The sequence below is a fragment of the Antrostomus carolinensis genome, unplaced genomic scaffold (assembly GCF_000700745.2).
Source record: "Antrostomus carolinensis isolate BGI_N321 unplaced genomic scaffold, ASM70074v2 scaffold45369, whole genome shotgun sequence".
NCBI classification, from domain to species: Eukaryota; Metazoa; Chordata; class Aves; order Caprimulgiformes; family Caprimulgidae; genus Antrostomus; species Antrostomus carolinensis.
The window spans coordinates 1,438-20,141 of NW_010340160.1; the positions used below are offsets into that span (position 1 = coordinate 1,438).

Here is an 18,704-nt window from a genome sequence, read left to right on the forward strand (position 1 = left end):
GACCTCCAAAGCTGTATTCCTTGGGGACACATCATGCCTTGATGAAGAAGCCTACACCCATCGTACGTAAGAGATTATAGCACAGCCACCAACTGATAGCATGATCTTCTTTTAGCTGAAATGGCAGCAGTTGCAATCCTGGTTTTCAATGACATTGAAATAAGTAATAAGAATTTAAAAATTAGATGACTGGGCAGGAATCAAAGATTCTTCCTAACACTCAGTCCCACTTTTATTATACAACATATTTAAGATTTGGTGTATGAACAGCATGAGACTACAGTTCATGGGGGACATCCGCTGGTCTTTAAATTAAGAGCCCATGGACAACAGCCCTTAGAGAAAAAGCACATAAAGGTATTATAATGTTTGGTTTTGAAGTACTAGTTTCTCCTGCTCAAATTAACTGGAGGCTTCTTAATACTTCCCTGATGCTTAAAAGATTAAATATACATATGCATACATACACATATACATTATCTCCAACTATTTTGGCAATCATTTCAAGTCAAATGTCATTACCAGTAAATTATAAAACAACTATCAAAATAAGGGATGTGAAGGAACCTGTTACTCAAGAATTACTGTGACTCAAGAGAGCACTGACAGCATATTCACGCAGAGATTGCATGTAGCAGTTGCCATTTAATCTCATCACAAAATATTTGTGAAAAAGTCACATAAAAAAATCCTTCTCCCCATTCTCCTTACCCACTGGCGAGTATTTCTGGTGGTAGACGGTGTAAGTTCTTTCGTGAGCAGCAGCCAGGGCCTGGGCTCGGCACTGGGGGTCATCGTAAGGCAGGCTTTTAAGGACCTCTGGCAGGTCGCTGAAGGTGAGCCACACATCGACCAGGTCCCCAAAACCACGGAAGCTGAACTCTGCATAGTCCACAAAAAGGTCAACAAAAGCGTCGGCTTTCCTACCCGCAGCCTGCGCTGCCACAGGGCCAGGGACACGTTGGTGATGCAGAACCACCACCGGCCTGAGCCCCGCGGCAACCAGGGTCTCAAGCAGCTCCTGGTAGCACTGCACTTGAGCTTCATCTGGCTTCCTGGCATCCCCCTGCGGAAGAATGCGTGCCCAAGGCAGGAAGACTTTGTAATGCGTCACCCCGATCTCATGAAGGTGGGAGAAGTACTGGGACAGCTCAGGAGCCACAAGATCTTGTTGGCAGAGGTAATCGTGGGCTTCAGCCACGGCAGGGCCTTGATCTGCCTTGGGTAGGACTTGGTTTTGCAAATACAATCTATTTACTAACTCGCTGGGCAGAGGTCCAGCAACGGCGATAAAATTCTGAGCAAATTCTCCATCTATCCCAAGGCTGGGAGAGACTAACAGAAAGAAGATGATTGTCTTACAAATCAGCTTCATTTCTGAGCCTGCTTCAGAAAGTTATCCCACACTACTTATATTATAGTAGAAGTAATATTTAACTGAAATTATCTGTCACACAGATAAATGTTCCTAGAACCAGCTGACACTAGGATGATAACAAATCAGGACTTTCAATCAATAGATGAACAAACAAATGGACAAATTCAAAAAACACTGTCAAACCATCAGTTGGAGAAAGGTCATGTGGAAACATTTTCTGAGATGCCCAGGTTCCCTTTTATGCCTGAACATCAACTGACAATTGCTGATACTGCCTCTATTTCAGAGCAAGGTAAAATAAGTAGATGATGCTTTTCATCTCCTCTTGGCCTTTATTTTTTTTTTGGCTTAAGATGCATAAAATAATAAGAGCAGAGTTCTCTGCATTGCTGGTGCTGAGTGCCACCACAGCTCAGGGTGTGCAGGACAGCAAGAGGCATGTTTGTGCTCTAATTCTTGAGTGCAGAAAGGAAATCTGAGATGTGGCATGTTACTCAGAAAAGTGGCTATTATGTGAATTCAGACAGCAGCTACAATGTGTGTCCTCATGCCTGATAGCAACAAGGAATTTGAACAATATAATTTTATTGCTTTCCAAAGTACTTCTTCCTTCAGCCTTGAAAACACATGCTCTCTCAGCAGGGTAGACACATACATATCACCAGCCTGAACTGCTGCAGGGAAGAGATAGCTCGACTTTTCTACATTCAAATAAATACAGCAAAACTTGAAGAGCTGAGAACATTTGGTGCATTTAAAACAACAGAAAATTTTACATAACTATATTGAAAATTCAGTTCCATCTCTGAATTTACTTCCTTTAATAACCAGCTTTTTGTCTGAAGCATACCTGGAGTCATCTGGGCAACTTATTGCTCTGTCAAGCAATATTAACTTTAAATTACAGTAGAAAACACCTTTCAACATTTACTTTTACTCCAATAGCCAATCTTAGAGCTCATACAGGGATTGTAATTTGTGTACTTTGATCCTATTTGATTCCCAGGTTACTAATTTTTTTAGGAAGCCTTGAAAAACTTGCTGCAACATTGTGCTTACTGTTCTGAACTTCACAGCACCACCTGCTGCTTATTTTTCAGTAGAGCAGCGTTAACTCAGAAAGGGAACACCCCTCCTCGCCTATGAGGCATATAGAACTGGGAAAAGAGCAGCAGAAAAAACCCCTACTTTCTCTTATGTGATAAATGGTATTTCTTATCAAACAAAGATCGGAGGGAGGGGAGAGGGAAACACATAATGAAGTACAAACACCTTCCTGTCCTTATTTTGAAAGTAAATGAACCATATAGAATAACATGAAACTGTTGTTGGAGGTAGGTGGTAATTTTTAATGAAATGTAGCAAATTTATGAAAGAAATTAGTGGAGAGAAGTTAACTGCAGTTAAGAGTTAGTGAGTTAGTGCCCAATGATGGGGTAGTTTTGTTGGTGACAAATATTTATGATTCCTTCCATTCCTTAAATATAACTGTTATCTTTAATGATATGCTTAGTTAGATCAAGGCATATCTCTCCAAAACTGGGAGCTAACAGGAAAAAGACAACTGTCTAGCAAATCAGCTCAGTTCCTGGACCTGCTTCAGAAACAGTTATTTCACACTATTTATACTCAAAGTATATAGCTTTGATATCTTTCATGCTATCACAATGTTTCTTAGGTGCTGGTATCATGTTGACAAGACAAATACTCAGGTATTTTTAATTCTTAATAGATTATTTAATAATCCCATAGTATACAGTAAATAATTGGGAACAATAAAAATTTAAGTAAAATTTTCTTATGGAAAAATCTACAAACAAGTTTACAAATATAGCCTGAAAAATCCCTCACAAACAATAGCAGTTTTCAATTCACTTACAAGTCAAGACATTCATCAAGATGGGGGTGTCTGACCTCCTGACTTAAAGCCTTGCTTTGGGCTTGGCTACTTTCAATTCTCTATTTTACATATGCAACAGGAGCATACACATCTTTAGTCCATCTAAAAAGAAAGAGAAGCAGAGTTGCTCATTATCAATTACTGGAAGTTAAAAAAACTTCTTATAAAACAGCATCTGTCATCCAGGAAATTTAATCTTTCTTAAGGCATAAAATGTTTAGATAACTATTTTTTCAGCCTCAAAGCACAGGCATATAAAATAGCAATCTCACATACAAGTGATAACAAATCCACCCCCAGACATCTCCAGACATTTAATGATCTTTTATTTATGTTAATAAGAAAAACAGTAAAAACCTATAGCATAAAAAGTCTACTAAATACAATAGAACAATGCAAAATTCCTCTCATTTAAAACAGAAGCATCTACATAGCTTGATGCTGAAAAGAGCTATTGAATGATTCTCCTCTGCACATGGATGATGGCACTGAAACCAGAATTAATAACAAAACTAGTAAGTGTGTCATTTCTTTAAAAACTTTCCAAGTGTGCTCAATGTAAATGAGCAATTATATGTTACTAACTGCACACTGGTGCATTCCACAGTAAAGCATTCATAGGAATTCAAGATGTTAGCCATATAGCAACCCTTGCAAGAAAAGAATGCGTTTTGCAGCACGTAACTAGTCAGCTTTACAATCTGGTTCTCAGCACTTAGTCTTCCAGCAGATAGTTTGGGTTGACAACCAGGTATGGATCTTCATCAAAAGTCTCCTCTTCTCTGGATCCTCTCAGTCCTGACTGGGACAGCTCTATCAGAATGTGGTCCTGCAACAAACAAAAACTTTTATTCGAACAAGAACAGAAATCTATGTTTGTACTTTTTGAAGGGCATCTCCTTTTTATACTGGTAGCGCCTCTTATTGATAAATTATTTAACCCTCTTGTGAACTCCCTCTTTAACAGGTTCCTAATCTTAATAATTATGTTCAGTAGAAATGTCTTGTATGTTGTATGCTTTCTGGTAACACTTCCATCTAGTGGTTTTGTACCTTTAAAACTGAGAAGTATTTTGTGTTTTAACACTTCTTCCTTGTCCTGGCTTTGGCTGGGATAGAGCCAATTTACTTCTCAGTAGCTAGAATAGCATTGTGTTTTAGACTCAGTATGGGATTTGGCATGAGAAGAATGTTGATAATATACTGATGTTTTTAGTTCTTCTTAAGAAATCAAGGACTTTGAACCTCCCATGCTTTGCTAGTGTGCAGGTGCACAAGAATCCATGACAGGAGCATAGCAAGAGCAATGGATCCAAACTGGCCAATGGGATATTTCATATCACATAATGTTATACTCAGACAAGGGCTGACTGGAAAGCTTTGTCTCTTCTGGGTTTGTGGTTTTGGGATTTCTCTCCTTCAGGATTGCTAGCCAGGGATTGGTTGGGCATTGGTCAGCAGGTGGTGAGCAACTGCACTGTGCATCACTCATTCATATATTCTATTATTATTATTTAAAATGTATTTTATTTCCATTATTGAATTGTTCTTATCGCAACCCATGAGTGTCTTTGTCTTTACCCTTCCAATTCTCTTCCCTATCCCCTGAAGGCAGGGAAGGGTGAGTAAGTGGCTGTGCTGAGTTTGGCTGCTGGCCAGGTTAATGTCACAACATTCCTCCAAACTGCCCTAGTGCCCCTGTGACTTAAAGTTATCCATTAAATAAAGCGTTCTTCGTATTTCTGTATCCTAATGTATAACTAACACTATAGAAATACAGAAAAATGGAATGTACACTTCTATAGGGACATAATATGGCACTCAACTTATACACATCTCTAATTTATGTCAGTGTTCTCTCTATAGTTATTTTTAACAGATATTAAACAAAAAAAGGTATTTATACTGCATCAGTCAATAACACGGAAGCACAAAACATATTTCTCAAATTAGGAACATGTTCTATTAAAAGTGAATCATGGCACTATGTAAACTAAAACCCTTTTTCACTATCCATGCATCTCTCTACATACGTAATGCGTAAGTCGGTGAATGACTCTCTCTATGATCTTCTTTTTATTTATTAGTTCTTCTTCAGATTCTATTTCAGATTCAATTTCCTTTAGATACCAATTAATAAGTTCACTCTTCTTTAATGATGAATCGTCCTCTTCTGCAAAGAAAATAATTTGCATAAACACAGCAGCAGTAAGACACCATTCAAACCGTAAGAGAAAAGGATTTATATGCTAACATTTACAACGCTGAAGAGAGAATCCTGCTTTCAAAGATGTTTAAGAAACATCAGACTTTCTTCTGTTTCTTAAATCATTGTGTTTTTGTACAGGAGGCTGTTGTATCATGGTTTAATTGGAGATATTGAGAACTGAAGCTTTCAGTTCCATGCATCCAAGTGGCTTACAAATTAAATGAGCAGTCTAGCAATCACATCAGCCTTCAACTTCAAGATAAAGCAGTTGTAAGGAGTCGTACAACTTTCCTCTAAGTAAGGGCAAAAGAAAATCACTGTCACACAAAGGCGAAGAAACCATCCTTCTAGGTGTACTCAGCATTTTGAACAGATATTGTAGTCTCCAGACCCTTCTGAAAATTTCATAGCATTGGTATGTGCTATCAGACCACTGCTGCATTTCATTACAGGAGTAGCCTCATTGCAATTGAAATATTCCATCTCTCCAAGAAATGATGCAGCCATTTGGCACGTACTGGTTAAGTACAGACTTATATATGTTGGAGTTGTTGGCACACATTAAAGCTCTTGCTACAGTTTTCACTGATGCTGACTCTTCTAGCTAGATTAAACCAGCATACGCTACAAATCCTTTTCTGGATGCTCCCTGACTTACTGGGTTTTGACAAATGACTGAGATACCACAGCTAGAAAATCCAAGAAGTCATATTTGTATCATCAGGTGTAGCACAGACACGTGTACAGGCTCACACCTGACCTAACAAATCTAGTCTCAGCAAGAGTGAAAATCCCAAGTGCAGCAGCATGAGGTGTGGTGACAGTTCCTCCCTGAACTCAGGGTCTGCTTTCTTTTTAATAAACAAATTCTTACCTTCCTCTGCTTTCCTGAGGTGCAGCACCAGGAGATTAGAAATGCGCCGATACTCAGAGAAGCCCAGTCTAAGAGAAGCTTTGGGGGCAGCATCCTTGTTCATGTCTTCAGAATGGCCATTGATCCCATTCACAAGTCCATTGACCCCAGCTGGAGCTTCTGCCTCACCTGTTTAGACACATGCCCAGGTTTAAACCTGTACCATCTTTTAACTGTTTAATAGTCTGAGCCACTGAAAAGTGTTGCATTGATCAGTTGGGGGAGTGGACCCACAAGGAGGCTGAAGAAGTAAAAGAGTTAAGAACAGGAGTCAAGATTCCTAGACCTTATTAGATGAGAAAGCAGTGAGAAACTGAAGAGAAGCATATAGTCAAACAAGGTAAAATGTAAAGGATGGAAGCACTTTCCCCTTTGAAAAAAAATCTCTACAACTAATTTACCATTGGCTCCATCCTGGTCCTCTTGATCCTCCATTTGCTGTTCATCATCTTGGTCTAAATTGATGTCAGGAGTCTCAACTCTAATGATAGACTTATTTAAAAGCCTGAAAGCTTCCTTCACATGTTTCGGGTGAACCTGGGGAAAATTTGAAAAAACATGTACTAAATAGGCATGGGGGCTCTTCTTGTGTTAAAAGCTTTTTTTTCCCCCCCAATAGGTCCAGAAACTCTGACTCTGACAAAGGGTCTTTCTATCCATCTCACCTGATTATCTCCAAGCAGTAAAGATTCTGCAATTCAAATTATATCCCACTACAATTACTCTGAGTTCACACAAGGTTATGGGAAGAATAAGCCACCAGATTAATCTTTCAGGCTTTAGCTATCATGTGGAGTTGATAAAATTTTTACTTAAGCCAAGAACATTTTGAAGAAAGATCAGTGGAGTAAGAAACATGAAAAAGAAATTGGTCTGAACAGAAACAATATGAAAAAGAGATGTAATTAATGAGACTCTCCTCCAGAACTGAAAAGCAAAAACTGGAAAAATAATTTCTAGCTGAGCCATAAGCTAAAAGCTATCTGTCTCTTTGTAATCCAAATTTAATTAAAAAGAACCCAACGGGTGTCCTTCTTACACGATCAGTGAGCAAGTTTCTATCACTGCATGTGCCACATAACCCCTAATCAACATTTCTAAAGGCCTGCTGAGTCTTAAAGCAGGGACTAGATGGATAGTAGTCATAGTACAGTTAATAACCATAACCCAATACACATTTCAACACTGCTGATCTGAGGAGGAGCTCAGATCACAAACGCAGGTACTCTTAGGGAGGTTCAGATACTTTGATGAACTCTGGCTTTTTGGATTGCAGATGGAAGAGAGTTCACAAATTACACAAGATTAGGGGAGACTACCGACAACCCTGGCTGTTACCAACAGATGATTTTTCTTCCTATTTGTCCTGATTTGGTAGTTAACAGGCTGAAAGTGCTGATAAAACTGTAATGCAAAAACATGCATGTTCTCAATTTAGACCAGCTGATCTCAGTTTTACAAGACATATCTTAAACCCAGTATTTCTGGCATACAAATTCAGACCAAGTAAGACCACATCACAAGGGAAAACATGATCCAAGCTGTCCTCCTCACCCACAGGATTTACGTATGTACAATACCACTGTCAAACAGCAAAGCCAGAACTCCCATAACATTTATAGAAACATTTATAGAAATGTTCATCAAAAACCTGATACCTCATCACAGCAGTGCATACGGGCCATAGCTTCAGACAGCCGAATCATGCTTTCCAACTGCCGCACTGTGATTCTCCAGGACGACTTGGTCACTCCAGTGCCATCACGCTGCCGCAGTCGCTTATACTGCTCCACTATAAAGTCCTCAGACTCCTTAGATATCTTTGTGATATAAGACAGAATGACAGTTTGCCATGTTAAAAGTATTAGAGTTTATTCTTCTTGCATTAGATTGGCAGTTCCCAGACATTTCTGTACTACCTACTGTATTTATCTGAAATATTCTATACTATATGTGTACTATACATAAATATAATGACAATCATATTAACATTATACTGTAATCATTATTACAGTAATAATGATATTATAATAAGTACATTGATGCATTAATTATTTATGATTTTTTAATCATTTCTATTTTTCTGTTCCACTGAATTGCTCCTTGGCATAATTCATGTCTGTCTCTAGTAGGTAGCTCTGTGTTTATTTACCTTTCACTCTGCATGCACACACACACACAAGCATACACTGGATACACAGACTCCAGCTCTGTGTACACGATTTTTAGCCTGAGCCTATCTGCACATACACAGATCCAACAAGAAAACAAACTCCCCACCACATGGAAATGAAACAGAGGAGTTTTCAAAACTCTGCAAAGGAGGGTGTCTTCTCCTTCCATTTGAGAAGAACAACACGAAAAAAATCAAACACACAGCCCATCCAAGCTGCTATTTGGATAGACCACAAAAATAAGTACTTAGAGAAGTTTCCCATGTCCTGTATTTTACCACAAGAAAGCAAAGAAATATTGAACAATATCCTTTTAAAATAATGACAAACTGTTTGATTAAGTAATAAGTGAATAAAATACAAAAATCTCTAGAGCAAGCATGTTGATTTATTCATGCCTTTGAGGAATGAGAAAGCTATGAAATGACCTCTCAATTGTTCTAGACAGGGGTTAAGAACTGCCACCAAAGCAGTTAAGACTACTGATTATAACAGTCTCAGCTGGGCTGATTGGGTTTCTGCAGTTCAAAAAAAAATAGTACATGGCTCCAAAATATGCTCTGCTTCTAGATAATAAATGAGTTCTATGGCTCCTTTCTTGAGAGAACACTACACTAAGTGTCTCTGCATTTGCCATACAGAACAACTTACACAAGAAAGTAGAATTACCTTTGGTTTAAACTGTCTTGCAAACAGCAGATACCTTCTGATATCATCTAACGAATAGACACGATCAACAGACTCTTCTACTCTGGAATGCAGATCCACTATGCGTCTGGCGATGGCGTAATCTGTAACCTGGGATATTATTGCTCTGTCAGATCACTCACAACATCAGCCAAATACCAAAACAACAGCTACTTTCTGCCTCCCCATTCCCCTCCACCGCTTGCACTACTCATGGCAGAGCTAGTCTTTCCAGAAGCCAGATTCTCTGCCAGAACATCCAGATGAATGCCCTGGAGGTTTTTAATACAAGGAAACATAGCACAGAAGGGATAAAAGGCAATTTTAGGATTTATGACTTCTTGTAACTCTCCTGGGTCACAAGTTAGCCACAGAACAGGCAGAAAGCAGTACTCTGCAGCGTGGGAACTGCTTTCTTCCTTTTCAGCCTCCTCTCTTTCATCAGTCCCTTCTCAATTAGATAATCACCCTGAGCAAAACAGTGGAGAGAACAGCACTGAACCAACATTAATCTCTGTACCCCACGCGTTCCCAAGGCAAGTGCCACACAGACAGGTGGTAACAGTCTCAGCCTTAGCAACCAGCCATTTGTAAAAATGACTAATGGTGTTAAGTGTGCAGGTCAAATCTCTACAAGATGAAAAGGCAGTAGCCTTGTATTCAGCAGAGCATGTCCAAATTTGTACTGCCAGCTTTTAACTTTGCAAACAGAGAAGAAAAGCAGAAGCAAGACACTCTCATGAGATCAGCTTCACCTAAAATTGCAGGGGGCCACCAGGATGGTCAGAGGGCAGGAGCACATGATGTATGAGGAGAGGCTGAAAGAGCTGGGTCTGTTCAGCTTGAAAAGAACCACATCTGTACTGGTGAGTACAGATGTGGTTCAGAACGAGATGGTTCTTAAAAGTTCAGATCAACAAGAGGCAACCAACACAAACTGAACCATGATAAATTCGGATTAGATATTAAAATTATTATTTTTTAAACACTGTATTGCAGTAGGGGCCTAGAGAGGCTGCAGAACCTCCATCCTCGGAGATACTCAAAACTCGCCAGGTCAAGATCTTGGCAACCTGTTCTCAATGATGTGCTTTGAGCATGAGGTTAGACTAGAGACCTCCAGAGGCCTTTTCTGACATAAATTATTCTTCAATTCCTTAAAATTACCTCATTGCATTCATCAACAAGGATGAAGAAGAGATCAAAGCGAGACATGATGGGAGCTGACAGGTTTATATTCTGTTTCAGTGACTTGGATCTGTCATAGCGCCCGCCAACTGGGTTTGCTGCAGCCAAAATGGAGGTCCTGGCATTCAGGGTAGCCTGATAATGGAAAGAAAAAAAAAAAGAGGGGAAGGGGAAAAGAACAGAGGGGAAGGGGAAAAGAACAGAGGGGAAGGGGAAAAGAACAGAGGGGAAGGGGAAAAGAACAGAGGGGAAGGGGAAAAGAACAGAGGGGAAGGGGAAAAGAACAGAGGGGAAGGGGAAAAGAACAGAGGGGAAGGGGAAAAGAACAGAGGGGAAGGGGAAAAGAACAGAGGGGAAGGGGAAAAGAACAGAGGGGAAGGGGAAAAGAACAGAGGGGAAGGGGAAAAGAACAGAGGGGAAGGGGAAAAGAACAGAGGGGAAGGGGAAAAGAACAGAGGGGAAGGGGAAAAGAACAGAGGGGAAGGGGAAAAGAACAGAGGGGAAGGAAGGAAAAAAGAACAGAGGGGAAGGGGAAAAGAACAGAGGGGAAGGGGAAAAGAACAGAGGGGAAGGGGAAAAGAACAGAGGGGAAGGGGAAAAGAACAGAGGGGAAGGGGAAAAGAACAGAGGGGAAGGGGAAAAGAAAGAAAAGAGAAAAAAAAAAAGAGGAATGATATCTCTGACCACTTGCTAAACCAACTCACTACAATTCAAATAGGTCAGCATAATATCTTTTTGATGGAGTTTCAATGGAGGTATTAAAACAACCACTCCTCAGAAGAGCCCAAACTCTTCTAACCAGTCTTTTTTAACCAGGTCTCTGCCTCAAGACAGTTTGATGAATCAATATTTTAACATTGCCACACTCTTGCCAACAATACTTAAAAATGCTTTTCACAACACCATGTTTTTAACAGTGCAAATACACACTTCCACAAACACACACAAATTTATAACCTCTTCTGGGGTTACTTCACAGTTAGAATTTCCCCAATTTCTGTTTCCTACTATCTCTTTTTCCCTTCCAGTAACATTTCTGATCTTTTTTGGGTTATGTGGAACAAAAACTTTGCAGGCAAGTGATCTGTGTCCTGCCACAGGGAGGCAGCTGCAGAGCTGACACAAAAATCCAACAGATAATGCCAGATCAGTCCATGTAGAATCATAGTATGGTTTGGATTGGAAGGGACCTTAAAGCTCATCCAGTTCCAGCCCCCCTGCCATCAGCAGGGACACCTTCCACTAGATCAGGTTGCTCAAAGCCTCATCCAGCCTGGCCTGGAACACTTCCAGGGAGGGGGCATCCACAACTTCCTTGGGCAACCTGTTCCAGTGTCTGACCACCCTCACAGTGAAAAACTTCTTCCTAATATCTCATCTAAACCTCCCCTCTTTCAGTTTAAACCCATTTCCCCTTGTTTTGACAACCAGTCAGATCATACAGAGCACACAACCAGAGGAACAGCCCCAGCTACCTTGACTCCTGCTTTAGTAATGGATATAGTCTGCTGCTCCATTGCTTCATGAATGGCTACTTGATCCCGCACGTCCATTTTGTCAAATTCATCAATGCAGCAAACCCCCTGCAGCAGAATAAAAAACAGTCACTCAAATTCAACCACTTCTGGGAAAAAAAAAGCATCATTAAGTCAATATGTGGCTCTTTGTAATCTATCAAAAGCATTCCAGGGATGCAGGAACCTCCCTAGTTCCTGGACTCACATTATCTGCCAGCATCAGTGCTCCAGCTTCAATGACAAACTCATAAGACTCTTCGTCTTTTACAACAGCCGCTGTTAGACCAGCAGCACTGGAGGCTTTTCCACTCGTGTACACAGCACGAGGACTGAACTCATCCACATGCCTATGGAGAGAAATAACAGTGAGGAACAACCTCTGAAACTCAGATTAAAACCTGCAGAAACAAGGTAACTGTAATGCAGTGCTGCTTCCAGCCTCTCAGGCCAGGACTTGTTCCTTTCTTCAGGAAGCAATCATTATTTAGGTAGGCCCTCCCATATCTAATGAAGTTTGAGCAAGCCTTGGAAACTAATCCTGATCTAAATGCAGTCTATCACACGTCTGTTATTCACTTGTGGTTATACCAGCAGAAAAAATAATCCAGACCTCCTCCCACAAGTTTTCTGCTGACTTCACAAGCTAACACAGCTCCTTACGGGTCAGGTAAATGTCAGCACAAGGGAACAAATGGTTTCACAGCACGAAGCAGCATCACAAGCAGCCTAGGGCAGCTTTTGTGGTGCCTCTACATTTCTGAGTTGCAGTCTATGCCGCAAAGACCTCAGCTTCATGGACAATGAAGCACAGGTAAATGAACACCATGATAAAGTGAAACTGTATTAAATAATTTTTTCAATTAAAAAGCATTGTAAGATGTAGGGTAAAACATAATTATTTAATGATTATTTTTCAGGGCTAATAGTTGTCTATTTGTCCCAAGTGTTAGGACCTACCAATTTAGACTAAGCTAAAACAGGAAAAAAAATAATCATTATTTAATCTATCTCTGATACTTTTAAAGATGTGCAATAAATATTGTATTTTTAATATTCAATGTCTTTTGAAAATATCTGGAAACTCATACTTTCATAACTACCTAAAGAACAAGAAAAAGTCTTAATTAATTCTTTGTTATTATCATAGGGACTTGTTGAGTTTGCTTCAGCCCTCTTCAAATACTTCAACCACATCCAAACAATTCCTGGAAAATATTCTTAAATATTTTACTTCCCTTTCCTCTGTTTAACACAGAAAAGGCACAGTACACATTTATAGCTCTAGTCACACTGGAAAATATTTAAATAATGAGATTTAATTAAATGCTTACTTTAGAAATTGACTCTTGGCTGTACTTGGATCACCAACAACACAAACATTGATGTCCCCACGCAATGAAGTGCCTTCTGAAGTGGTCTTAGGAACTCCTCCAAAAAGCATCAGCAGGACCCCACGCTTCACTTCATCATTACCTGCCCCAGAAAAGATACTCAACTAAAAATCTAAAGAAAACACTACCTTTTACCTATTTAAAAAACCCTTCAGCCCACTAGAATTTTAGAGCATTTGAGCACATGGACCCAGAATTTACATATTTGTTTGTAAAACATCCACTAGAACTCCATTTATGTGCTTGGTGCAGTTTCAGGGAAGTTATGACTCAGGAAGTGGCTGAATTCCTTTATGCTACAGTGGCTCAGAATATGAACCAAATTCAGCTGACCAAATTCTTCTGATGTAACCAACATAAGTCCTCAAATTAGCTCTGAGCCAGAACTGCAAACATATACACATGCCTGCATGCACAACAGCATACAAATATTTGGAACCCTTAAATCCTTTGGAGGAAGCATATATGAAATAGAGCTTATATCCAACTGTCAGCTGTAGGGTTTAGTAGTAGATCACCCAATAGCAAAACCAGCCATTCTGACTAGTCTTGCAGGCCTTAATGATTAAACACAGCAAGTACTCAGGAAACTGATCCTCCTTTTCTAGCATGACCAGTGCTGGAGAGGAGAGTTTGTGGCCATTGGCACAGGGCTTTCAAGCTTTCCCAAAATGGCACTACAGGGACAGCAAAAGAATTAAGAGATTTTCACAAGTGAAATCTTCCCTCTCTGAGGCAACAACTGGACTCTTACCATGGATAGTGGGGAAGAGGCTGGTGCACAGATTATGGTAAAGGTTCTTATCCTGGCTCATTTCAAAAACCTTTTCCCACTCTTTCACAGACATTTGGTTTTTAATGCTTTCAGCAGTCTGTTCTTCATCTCGGAGCTCTTTTCCACCAAACTAAACAAAGGAAATAAAAAAAATAAATAAAAGTAAGAACATGGTCACTACTGGATGTGGGTACTGCAGGCAGGAGGTTATAAAAACTTGCTCTGTAAACTGAATGAGAGGAACACAATCAGAAAGTTGACCTTAGACTAAGGAAGTTCATCACCTTAAACCTTTAAAAACCAATAGACAACTTCCTACAGGGCACAATCAATGGAGGCTAACTTCAGTTACTAAGAAAAACCCAGAAGAGATGCTTGTCCAGAGATTAAAAAGGAGAGTAAACCAGTGCAACTTCCTTTGGCTAAAATTTGTCTTTGTAAGCACTCTTCATTAACTGGAATTTACAGTGCCTTTCAGTCTTTTATTACTCTGGAATGAGGCAGGAAACTTCTACACACAGAAAATAACAGATGCTATATTTATGCTACATGACAGTGGAGTTGCTAGCAGAATTATAGATTAAAATACCATACCATGCTACAACCCAGGCACAGTCAGTATTAATTATTATATTGTAGTAACATCCCAAGATGTTATGTGATAAACCAGAGGGAACAAGAAGGATCACTGTTTTCCCTTTGACAAAATGAAGCAATAGGATTTCCTAGAGGAACAGGAAATCCTGGAGAAATGGATGAAAGCTGAATAGAAATAAATGGACCAGTTAGTTCATTAGAATAAACTGTTAACATTGGTAAATAATCACATCTGTAAAAATTGCTATGAACAATAAAGACGAGAAAAGAAAACTTTGCTATATAAATCCAACCAGAATATAAAGACAGACAAACATACAGGAAGGTGATACACATGCACATTTAAAGCTTTACCCGGTCCCGCTCCCTAATCTGAGGTAAAACCACCCAGAGCAGAAACCGCCAACACCTTTACATCTATTTTCTTTCCAGACTCACCCGTGGATTTGTTGGTGCAACATAACAAGCTAGAAATACTAGCTTATATGACAGCTCTCTGACTCCAAGGGCGCGAAGTCCTCGGAGGCCTTCGGTTTCGTAGCCCTCTGTGCCGCTCACCCGGGAGCCGGTTTCCGCGCGCACCCCTGCCATCAGAGCGGGAGTCAGAACAGCAGTTCCCAGAAGCAGCAGGAGGGACATCTCATTGAGGTCATGATTGGTGGCAACAAACCTGGTGTGGAGAGCTGGGACACATCAGGCACGACAATCAGTGAGCCTGTGAAGTCACATTTGTCACCTGCCTGAGCAGATTCCACTGCTTCTGCACGTAAGATCACTTCCACGCTGCGAGGAATGCTGCCGCGCGGCAGCTCGGCCTGCGTCTCCTGAATGCGAACCTGGGGAGGGACAGGTTATTAATAATTATTAATAATTAATATTCTAAAAAAAATTTAATATTATTATAATAGTCTTGTGAATAATTAATATTCTTCTTATTAATAATTAATAATTCTTATTATTAATATTCTTAGCTTAAGCAATTCACCAAATCTGAAACTTCTTCAAAAGCTAAGCTGACAATAAACACAGTAAGAATCATTTGATTGCTGCCATCCATGTCAATTATTAAATTCCTCTTACAATACAACAAATAAGCAAAAATCCCTCCACTAATCAGTGTCTAAGGAGTCCTGGAGAAACTTAAGACGATACACAGGGGTCACAATGACAATTCTGAGGGCTAGGAAAAGCAACTTGAAGAGTCCAGTTAACATGACTGACACAAAGTATTATTGCAGGATGTGAAGTGCTGAGGATTTGGCAGAGTAAATCAACCTGGAAGAGCAAAACACTAAGACACTAAAAGACACCTCTTTTCATACTCGTATAAAACAACTACACACGATGTACCTGCAACACGAAACTAACATTGGCTCAAATATGTGGGTTTGCAGTGGCTTAATTAGACAATAAATGTCATGCAACAAAACTGCTTTGATACTATTCACAATTTCCCATGCTGAAACATAACTTCCACAGACAGAAAAAAAACTATTTGCAGAAATTCCAATGTCTTTTCTTGAGTTCTTTTACTGATGTTGATAGAACCAAAACTAACTGTCTTCAGTGTGCAGCAGTACAAACAACACCCTTCAGCTGCCACAGGAATATCATGGTTTGGCACCGTCCCCCAACCTCACCACTGTACCTTTTGGAAATCAACAAATCTCGATTTGTTTGTGTCCAGCAACTATTAGCACAGACAGGGTTTCTGCAGATGTTTGGCTGCGTGTATTTAAATTGCTGTTCCACATCTTTAATCACTGTCTGGCAGTCCAGGCACAGGAAGGTTCCACTCACAAGCTCAGGATGGACTGGGTGGGTACGAACCACCTGTCCGCTGATACGCATCAGTGAGCCAATTTTTGCTGAAGTCAGTTCTCGAATTCTGTTTAAAACACAAATTAATAAGGATTAAATTCTTGAGTTGATGTTTTTAGGCCCAGGATACTGCCCAAGTACTAAGCTGCAACAAGGTTTCATTCAGTCTGTGACTAAACAGGCAAAAAAACCCCAATGTTACTAGAATATATTCTCATTTTATTATTTTACATAAACTTTTAGATTAATTCTAAAGGTCAAACCAACGCAAAAGTTATTTCACTGGTACTTCAAAAGCAACACACTCTAAATAAGTTTTTAAATTAGAGAAGTTACATTTGTCTGTGGAATATGATGAATGCAAGTATGACTCACAAACCAAAAATTGTTTCAAAAAAAATACAAGATCAGGAAACTTCTTCACAACTGGATTGGTCATGCTATACAACCAAAACATTTTCAGTATGCTTTGACACTTTTTTCCTGTAGTAAAAATGAACATGTTTCTGGAATTAATAATCATCTTACTTGTGTCTGGTAGGTAGATCTTGGAATGCAACATAAAAGTCCTTGTTTGAAGGAACATTTCCATGGTCTCTGGCAAAAATCTTTACTGCTCGGCAGAGGTAAGGGTAAACCCTGAAATTTGGAAAATAAGTTCAAATTTTAGAGAAGCTATCACAATACCTTCTTTGCTTGAGACTACATCAAAGGCTTGTATCTTACATTTCCAGGTCCTGGCTTTTAGAGCCACTTTATGTAGGAACACACAAAAGCTAATCTAAACACGCTAAATATGAGATTATTGCATAATAATGTCATTTGCTTTACTGTTTGAAACAAGACGTTTAAAATTCTCATTTAGTGACAATTTTATCATTCTATTAAGAAGCAGATCCTCAAAATAAGCCACTGGCTCAATAAACTAATTTCAGAGCAAGCAGTTCTGGAGTTTATTCTGTACTGAACATCTACTTCTTTAGCAGAATAAATGCAATTACCTAGTTAACTAATGGTTTCCAGAGAGGAATTCATTAAGAAATAAGTTTTGATCCAGTAAAAAAGAAAATATATTCTTAACTGTAAGTGTTTTCAGTGTTCAGAAAGTAGATAAACCTCATGTTTTTTTACATAACACTTTAAGATGTTATGGGCCTGAGCCTGCAGCATTGCTCAGCTCTCAGGTGATCTCTACATTTTACCTGTAAAATTCCTCCTGAATAGTGGTAGAGAGCTGCTGATTGAACTGCTCCAAATCCACAAAGCTTACGATCAACGTGTTCCGCTCCGGCCGGATCAGTTCTTCGGCGTCACGCAAGTATTTGACCTCCCCATCGCTGTTCTGGAATCTGAAAGTAATTACACAGAATCACAGAATATCAGGGATTGGAAGGGACCTCAAAAGATCATCCAGTCCAATCCCCCTGCCAGAGCAGGAACCTAAATGAGATCACACAGGAAGGCGTCCAGGCGGGTCTTGAATGTCTCCAGAGAAGGAGACTCCACACCCTCCCTGGGCAGCCTGTTCCAGGGCTCTGGCACCCTCACCGTAAAAAAGTTTCTTCTCAAGTTCACAGTTACACACTGGACAGCAATTGAACACTTTTAATTCAGAAGAGAAGGCAAAGATAAGGATTGCTGACATTAAGGAGAGTGCAGGAGAACGAGGGCAGCCCACAATCTCTTGCAAAGATATTTTCCAATAATATTTCTTCTCCTGCCCCCTGGCTACATGTGTTCTATCGACACCCCAGCACCGACGCACCAGGTCTGCATTTCACACAGCTGGTTTGCCACACAGGTTGAACAAGGACTCTGCACCAGCAAAACGGGTTCCACTTTGTGCTCCTCAGGGTGACGTTAAGGGTGTCCTCGTTTGCTGCTGAAGGGTCCCACGGGAGACAAAACCCCGGGAGTCAGACGCATTACGGTGTAACAACCAAGCCGCAAAAGGGACTTTCAGCCCGGCTGTCACAGAACTTCGGTAAAAGGGGCCCAACGCACCGAACAAAGCCCCACCCGAAGCTGCTCGGGAAGGATGTTGCCAATGGAGGGAGCCCCTCGCCGGGCAGACACCTCACGGCCGGGCCCAGGCGGTAGGAGAGCTTTTCTGAGGGGAGCACTTGGGATGGGGGTGACAGGCCCCAGCAGGAT

General features: G+C 40.2%; 1 protein-coding gene across 1 annotated transcript; it reads right to left on the reverse strand.

Moving 5' to 3' along the window:
- Window positions 1–3,683: 3,683 nt before the first annotated feature.
- LOC104531247 (DNA replication licensing factor MCM6-like) lies at window positions 3,684–17,899 on the reverse strand (the record flags this gene model as incomplete). The annotated part of the gene is given in 17 exon segments (XM_010176075.1): window positions 3,684–4,107; window positions 5,312–5,451; window positions 6,362–6,529; window positions 6,802–6,937; window positions 8,059–8,220; window positions 9,244–9,372; window positions 10,429–10,584; window positions 11,925–12,032; window positions 12,172–12,313; window positions 13,298–13,439; window positions 14,112–14,262; window positions 15,168–15,313; window positions 15,400–15,565; window positions 16,378–16,421; window positions 16,424–16,617; window positions 17,079–17,189; window positions 17,753–17,899. Coding segments are annotated over 17 exon segments (2,356 nt in total), but the record flags the coding sequence as incomplete, so codon positions are not given.
- Between the last annotated feature and the right edge of the window lie 805 nt (window positions 17,900–18,704).